This window comes from Mizuhopecten yessoensis, unplaced genomic scaffold (assembly GCF_002113885.1).
Source record: "Mizuhopecten yessoensis strain PY_sf001 unplaced genomic scaffold, ASM211388v2 scaffold11163, whole genome shotgun sequence".
Lineage (NCBI taxonomy): Eukaryota > Metazoa > Mollusca > Bivalvia > Pectinida > Pectinidae > Mizuhopecten > Mizuhopecten yessoensis.
The window spans coordinates 103,624-111,940 of NW_018408911.1; the positions used below are offsets into that span (position 1 = coordinate 103,624).

Sequence of the window (8,317 nt, forward strand, 5' to 3'; positions counted from 1 at the left end):
TCCCAGGGTCTGCCCCACCCTTGCAGACTTGGCCCCTGGGTCATAACTTTGAAACGGTTGAGATCCCCACCCCAAAACTATATATACAAATGCTTGGCAAAAAGAGACAAATGCAGTCACGATATTAGAATCGATCCTGGGGTCTGGCCACAACTCTAGGGACCTAGTTTCTGAGTCAAAGCTTGGAAACAGTTGAGATCCCCACCCCATAACCATACATAAAATTGCTGGGCATGAAAAATCTTATATAGCTATGCTACAAGGTTTGGCCTTGGGGTCTAGCATATTCCCTTGATCTCATTTGGAGAATAGTTTGCCATGATTGCTTAGGTATCCAGGTGAGCGATACAGGCCCTCTGGGCCTCTTGTTAAAAATTTAAAATAAACAAGAATGACAATAGAAGTCCATTCTTTACACGTACATCTTTTGAACATGTTAACACAACAACATAAAATCAATTGTTGTTTTATAAATTTAATATGAAAAGTACCAAAATAAAAAAACAAGTGCCGAGGTGTCCCATTGAAAATGCTGAGGTGAACCGAAAAAGTGCCAAGGTGTCTCGAACCGTCAGTGCTGAACTCTCCAAGTGCCGAGATGACCTGTTACCATAAAGACAATAGAAATAATCAAACTTTTCAATATATAATTATATATGCCCAAACTCGTCATTGTCTTCTTTGGCAACAAAACTGTACCATTGACTGTCATATGTATGTTGTCTGATTTGCCTGGCTTTCCCACAGGCAATGCCATTAAGTATGATGGCGTCGCCAGACACTTTCTCATCATTTAAAAATGGAACAGATACAGCCATTCCAGATTGATCGTATCTAATCTCTGAACAGTAAATCTTTGCAACCACCTCTTTGATGTTCGGGAACCTATTATGTTTGTGGATGTGACAAAAGTCGTTTCCCTTAGATAGTACAGTTGACTTAACATTAGGGGTGTCACAATACGCTAAGAGTGTATTACGATATACTGCAATACAGAATGAATACATTACGATACGTATCCCGATATATTGTCGAAGGAAAGATGTGCTCGATTTTATGATAAGTTGTTGTCAGAATGTTATCAAACTTAATCATATATAATATGGATCACATAGATTTAAGATTTTTGTCAAACCAACTATCGATTACAAAATTTTGAACTAATTCCCACCACAAGGGTGGTCAGGTGGTGCAGTGTATAGCGCACTTGCCTTTCACCAAGGTGGCCGGGGGTTCGAATCCCCGATCGGACGTGAAAAGGTTGGGGTCACCTGCCCAAACACATGGATTTTCTCAGGGTACTCCGGTTTCCTCCCACACTAAGACCCCCACGCGCTAACATCCGGGCCAACAAGAGTAATTAATATAAGTTGAAATAACTTGTTTCGTAATTGTTTTAAAATAAATAAAGTTTATTAGGTCACCTGAGCTTTGCTCAAGTGACCTATTTAATCGCTTTCCATCCGTCATCGTCCGTCGTGCGTAAACTTTTTACATTTTCAAATTTTTCTCAAGAACCAGTGGATGGATATTTTTCAAACTTGGTCACAATCATCCTTGGAAGATGAGGCTACAAAATTGTAAAATTGGGATTCCTACCCCAACCCCTGGGGCCAGGGCGGGGCCCCAAAGGGAAAATTAACCAATATTTCAAAATCTTATTCTCCAGACTCAGAGGTACTGCAGTCATTTTTAGCTCACCTGGCACGAAGTGCCAAGTGAGCTTATGCCGTGGCGCGGCGTCCGTCGTCCGTCCGTCGTCCGTCGGTCAACTTTTCCTTTAAACAACTTCTTCTGAAGAACGGACAGGCCTAGAGTCATGATATTTGGCTGAAAGCTTCGTTAGTAGGAGCCCAACAAAGTTTGAGAATGAAAATGACCTTGACCTTCTTTCAAGGTCACAGGGGTCAAATGTGTCAAACACTTCAAACGACTTCTTCTGAAGAATTAAAAGGTATAGAATCTTCTTATTTGGCTGATGGCTTCCTTGGATGGAGCCCAACAAAGTTTGAGAACCAAAATGACCTTGACCTGTTTTCAAGGTCACAGGGGTCAAATATGTCAAACACTTCAAACGACTTCTTCTGAAGAATTAAAAGGTATAGAATCTTCTTAGTTGGCTGAAGGCTTCTTGGGATGTAGCCCAACAAATTTTGAGAACGAAAATGACCTTGTCCTGTTTTCAAGGTCACAGGGGTCAAATATGTCAAACACTTCAAACGACTTCTTCTGAAGAATTAAAAGGTATAGAATCTTCTTATTTGGCTGAAGGCTTCTTGGGATGTAGCCCAACAAAGTTTGAGAACGAAAATGACCTTGACCTGTTTTCAAGGTCACAGGGGTCATATATGTCAAACACTTCAAATGACTTCTTCTGAAGAACTGAAAGGTATAGAATCTCTATGTTTGGCTTGTAGCTTCCTAGGAAAGAGCCGAACAAAGTTTGAGAATGAAAATGACCTTGACCTTCTTTCAAGGTCACAGGGGTCAAATGTGTCAAACACTTCAAACGACTTCTTCTGAAGAACTGAAAGGTATAGAATCTCTATGTTTGGCTTGTAGCTTCCTAGGAAAGAGCCGAACAAAGTTTGAGAATGAAAATGACTTTGACCTTCTTTTTAGGTCACATGAAACAGATATGTCAAACACTTTAAACGACTTCTTCTGAAGAACTGGTAGTTATAAAATCTTAATATTTGGCAGGTGGCTTCCTGGGAAAGAGCCAAACAAAGTTTGCGAATGAAAATGACCTTGACCTACTTTCAAGGTCACAGCGTTCAAATATGTCAAACAGTTCAAACAGCTTCTTCTGAAGAATTAAAAGGCATAAAATTATAATATTTGGCTGGTGACTTCCCGGGATAGAGCTCACCAAAGTTTGCAAATGAAAATGACCTCAACCTACTTTAGAGGTCACAGAGGTCAACAACATTTTAATGGATTTGTTCTTGAGAACTAAAAGGAATGGATTCATAAGATTTGGCTGGTAGCTTTTTGGAATAGAGCTAACCAATTTGAGAAGGAAAATGACATTGACCTACTTACAAGATCACAGGGAAAAATATGTCAAGCAACTTCTGAAGAAGAATCAAAAAGCATAGAATCTTATAATAATATTTTGCTGGTAGTTTCAACAGATGGAGCCAACAAAGTTTGCGAGGGAAATATTTATAGTGCAATATAATATTTAATGAGAATATTTTGCTATGACTGCTTAAATATTCAGGTGAGCGATACAGGCCCTCTTGGGCCTCTTGTTTCTACATGGAAAGAAAAATCATCAGGGGCTTTACTTAAATTGTAAATTTCATGACCCCCGAGCTATCCGTTCTCCCTTGGGGAGGAGGTAAAGTTTACTATAGTTTATATAGTGAAATAACACTATTGGGTATATTTTGACTACTTTCTGTAGGAAATTATTTTTACTTGATGAGAATTAGCCTTGAAAGAAGATAGTTTCAAATTTTCAAATTGAGATTCCTACCCCAACCCCTATGGCCAGGGCGGGGCCCCAAAGGGAAAATTAACCAATATTTCAAAAATCTTCTTCTCCAGCCTCAGAGGTACTACAGTCATTTTCTCCGCATGGAAAGAAAGATCATTAGGGGCTTTATTTTAATTGTAAATTTCAGGACCCCGAGCTATCCGTTCTCCTTTGGGGAGGGGGTAAAGTTTACAATAGTTTATATAGGGAAATAACACTTTTGGGTATATTTTATCCATTTTCAGCAGAAAATTACTCAAACTTAGTCAGAATCATCTTTAGTGAATGAGGCTATTACATTGTAAAATTGGGATTCCTGTCCCACCCCGAGGCGCTAGGGCTAGGGCGGGGCCCCAAAGGGAACATTTACCAATATTTTCAAATTATTATCCTTTGATGACATGACAAGTATTATATTTCACTTAGTTTACATGCTGATTTCCACATCACATCTAAACAATAAAATAAAGCTACCAGTACCTATGATATAACTCAGGTGACCGCTAAGGCCCTTGGACCTCTTGTATTATATTAAAAGCCTGTTTTATGCTTATTGGCATATCTGTTAGAATTTATAGTAATTTGCGAAGTTAAATTACCAAGCAGAATAAGATGCATAAAAATAAGCTTTCAAAAAAATATTGCGACACAGCAATATTTCACCTCGATCTGTATTGTGGTACAGTACGATATACCCGTGTATTGGGATATACCTGTTTTCCGATATATTGTGACAGCCCTGCTTAAGATAATCATTATAGATGAACCAGGTCCATTATGTTTCAAATTGTTGAATTTTATGTTATTCAACATAAAATGTTGACTTACGGTCATACAAGTGTAATTTATTTACAATCAATTGTAAGTTTACAGATGACCTATGCATCAAATAAACAAACCTACATATTACGTTTTTAATTCACTGAAAATCTGTCACTCTGTCATGACAAATTGATGAGATGGCAGGACTGAGTGTGACAATGATGAAAGAAAATAGTAAAATTAGCCTCAACCCTAACATACATAATGCATTTGGTCAAATTACAGAATGTATACACATTGGACCAAGTCAACTGCTGTACCTGTGGGAAAACGTCTTGTCACATACACAAACAGTAACGATTTACCATTTGAAGATGGGCTGCGATCAATCCAAAATGAGTGTAAAAACATCAAAATTGTCTGAAAACATTTTTCCCAAAACATGTATTTCTGTATATTTTGGACCTTAGCAGTATCACAGTGTGTACTATAAAATACATGAAGAAGCCTGGTGCATAATGGGTTTTTTTTAATGATCACTATGGGATTTCTTGTTGTCATCGTAAAGAAAGCAATTGCCAACTGATTGCCGAAGTTAAATAATATTGTTGATAAACAACATAAGACATGTTGCTGTTTACATTTTGCTCTAATTCGTTCAGAAACTGGTAACCTTATGCTACAGGTTGATATGCCTAGATCTAGCACCTGGATTTGTTACAAATGCCTGTGCACATTTGCTTATGTTAATTATGGGTCACAGCATTGACAGAATACAAATGTTTAAGTTCTTTTTGTAACCAACCACAGGAGTGCACCCAGCAAAAATAAGTCCCTTGTAACTACATTATGAATTATTTTGTGGAAGCAATTATACTACTTTTAAGAACATTTCCCCTTGTTGTACACCCTGTACTGAATCGATGATTGGGACTTGGTTCTTAGCAGAGGTATTTAATCAAGTTGTAATTAAAATGTTTTATTTTCTGGTTTTTTTTTATAGGTCCACTGTATCATGGTGATTATGAAATGCAAGATCCAAAGAGTGAGGATGAAGTGTAAGAACATAATTCTATTGTCATCAATTGATCACTTTGATTATTCCTGTGAGAAGTTTCTTTGTTTGGATATAATTAATATATCAATCTTGGAAGTTGTGTACAAGATATCTTACAAATCCTTAACAGATTTTGTGTATATATTTACACTCTAGTACAGCATTATAAAGTCCTACAGATGATATAGATTTTGATGGTCATCGTCGGTCATGATTAAAGGGCCAAAGGTCAAACCTGATCTCTTTTAGAGTAAAAAGCTTTAGAATATGTACAAGATATTTCATAAAAACCTCAATAGATTTAGGGTAAATTTAGCATTAATTTACACCATATTATGGTAAGCATTTCTACACCTGATAAGGTTTTGATGGTTAATATTAGCGTTTTCCAGGGACAAGACAAGTGAAATAGATGGTACAATAATTCAGTAATTAAAGTGATTTAGTAAGTCTATTTGTTTTTCAGAGTAAACATTGTATATATAACAAGGAGTGGGGAGAGGATACCAATCCGGGGAAAAGTGGGAGACAACGCCATGTACCTGGCTCACCGTTACGGCATTGAATTGGAAGGTAACTCTCACCAAACTTTACATCCCATAGAATTAATTCAGAGAAGACAGTTTAAAAAAAAAAAACCTGTTTAGTTGCTGCAAAAAAATATTGTCTGGATAAATTCATCAGAAAAATACAAATGCTGCAGCACGGCTAGTTACTCGTACTCGAAAGAGAGAGCACATCACGATCACTGCGGTCGGAGTCAGAATCTTTGTTGTGTGTCCCAAAATCTCATACTGTGACCTTCGGAAACAGATGCTTTGGGAGGGTTTCGGCTACATTTTGGAATAGCTTACCATCTGCTATTAGAAAGTCAAATACCCTGGCCAAATTCAAGAGAGACATCAAAACTCACCTCTTCGCGTCTGCTTTTTAGAATCTTTGCAAAGACATCATGTAAATACCACCCTTTTATTTGTTCAATTATGTGCACATTGCTTGCTTAAATGTATAAAAGTGATTGTAAGCCTTTGTTTTTAGGTTACCTGACCATAGGTCATGGTAACCTATTGTGAAAGTCTTTTGTCCGTCATGCGTTAACTTTTCCTTGATAACACGATATCTTGAGTAAATGTTAACTGAGTTTGATGAAACTTTGTATGCAGCCATATATCAAAAGGACAAGTTCGAAAATGGGAAATATTGGACAGTCACTAACAGAGTTATTGCCCTTTGTAATAATATTATTATTGGACCTAGTGAACACGAGAACTTGAGTAAATATCAACCAAGTTTGCTGAAACTCTGTATCTAGCTTTATATCAATAAGATCTCGGATGAGTTCAAAACTGGGAATTATTTGACAGTAACTTACAGAGTTATTGCCCTTTGTAATAATATTATAATTGGACCTTGTAAACACGATAACTTGAATAAATGCTGACGGAGTTCAATGAAACTTCGTCCGGTAATTATTTGACGGTAACCTGCAGAGTTATTGCCCTTTGTCATTATATTGTTATTTGTCCCTGTGATGTTGATTGACATTACACAAGAATTGATGTAAATTCATGTGGTACACCTTTTTAGCTCACCTGGCACGAAGTGCCAAGTGAGCTTATGCCGTGGCGCAGCGTCCTTCGTCCGTCCGTCCGTCCGTCTGCCATCCGGCAGCCGGTGTCAATATTTTACTTTAAACGACTTCTTCTTTATAACCGAAAGGCCGAGGGTGATGATATTTGGCCAGAAGCAAACTGGGATGAAGGGCACCAAGTTTGTTAAATTAGATGACCTTCACCCATTTTCAAGGTCACTGGGATCAAATATGTTAAAAACTTAAAACATCTTTTCTCGATAACCAAACTGCCCAGGGAGATGATATATGGCCAGTAGCATGCTTGGGTGAAGGACTACCAAGTTTGTTCAAATGAATGACCTTCAATTATATTCAAGGTCGCAGGGGTCAATTGTCTTAAAAATCCTTTAAACAACTTCTTCTGAATAACCAAAATGCCCAGGGTGATGATATATGGCCAGTAGCATGCTTGGGTGAAGGACTACCAAGTTTGTTCAAATGAAAGACCTTCAATTATATTCAAGGTCGCAGGGGTCAATTGTCTTAAAAATCCTTAAAACAACTTCTTCTGAATAACAAAAATGCCCAGGGTGATGATATTTGGCCATTAGCATGCTGAGATGAAGGGCTACAAAGTTTGTTCAAATGAATGACCTTCAACCATATTCAAGGTCACAGGGGTCAAATATGTGAAAATCTTTTAAACAACTTCTTCTCAATAACCAAAATGCCCAGGGTGATGATATTTAGTCAGTAGCATACTAGGATCAAGGGCTACCAAGTTTGTTTAAATGGATGACCTTGAATCATATCCAAGGTCACAAGGAGCAAATATGTTCAAAATATTTAAACAACTTCTTCTGAATAACCAAAATGCCCAGGGTGATGATATTTGGCCATTAGCATGCTGAGATGAAGGGCTACAAAGTTTGTTCAAATGAATGACCTTCAACCATATTCAAGGTCACAGGGGTCAAATATGTGAAAATCTTTTAAACAACTTCTTCTCAATAACCAAAATGCCCAGGGTGATGATATTTAGTCAGTAGCATACTAGGATCAAGGGCTACCAAGTTTGTTTAAATGGATGACCTTGAATCATATCCAAGGTCACAAGGAGCAAATATGTTCAAAATATTTAAACAACTTCTTCTGAATAACCAAAATGCCCAGGGTGATGATATTTGGCCATTAGCATGCTGAGATGAAGGGCTACAAAGTTTGTTCAAATGAATGACCTTCAACCATATTCAAGGTCACAGGGGTCAAATATGTGAAAATCTTTTAAACAACTTCTTCTCAATAACCAAAATGCCCAGGGTGATGATATTTAGTCAGTAGCATACTAGGATCAAGGGCTACCAAGTTTGTTTAAATGGATGACCTTGAATCATATCCAAGGTCACAAGGAGCAAATATGTTCAAAATATTTAAACAACTT

General features: G+C 37.5%; 1 protein-coding gene across 1 annotated transcript in view; it reads left to right on the top strand.

Annotated features, from left to right (window-relative positions):
• LOC110467157 (adrenodoxin-like protein, mitochondrial) overlaps window positions 1-8,317 on the top strand; it is a 19,802-nt gene that overhangs the window by 4,731 nt on the left and 6,754 nt on the right. Inside the window, exons 2-3 of the mRNA XM_021524110.1 lie at window positions 5,250-5,304; window positions 5,770-5,876. Of these exons, the coding sequence (XP_021379785.1) occupies window positions 5,250-5,304; window positions 5,770-5,876 (162 nt within the window). The remainder of the gene's footprint in view (window positions 1-5,249; window positions 5,305-5,769; window positions 5,877-8,317) is intronic.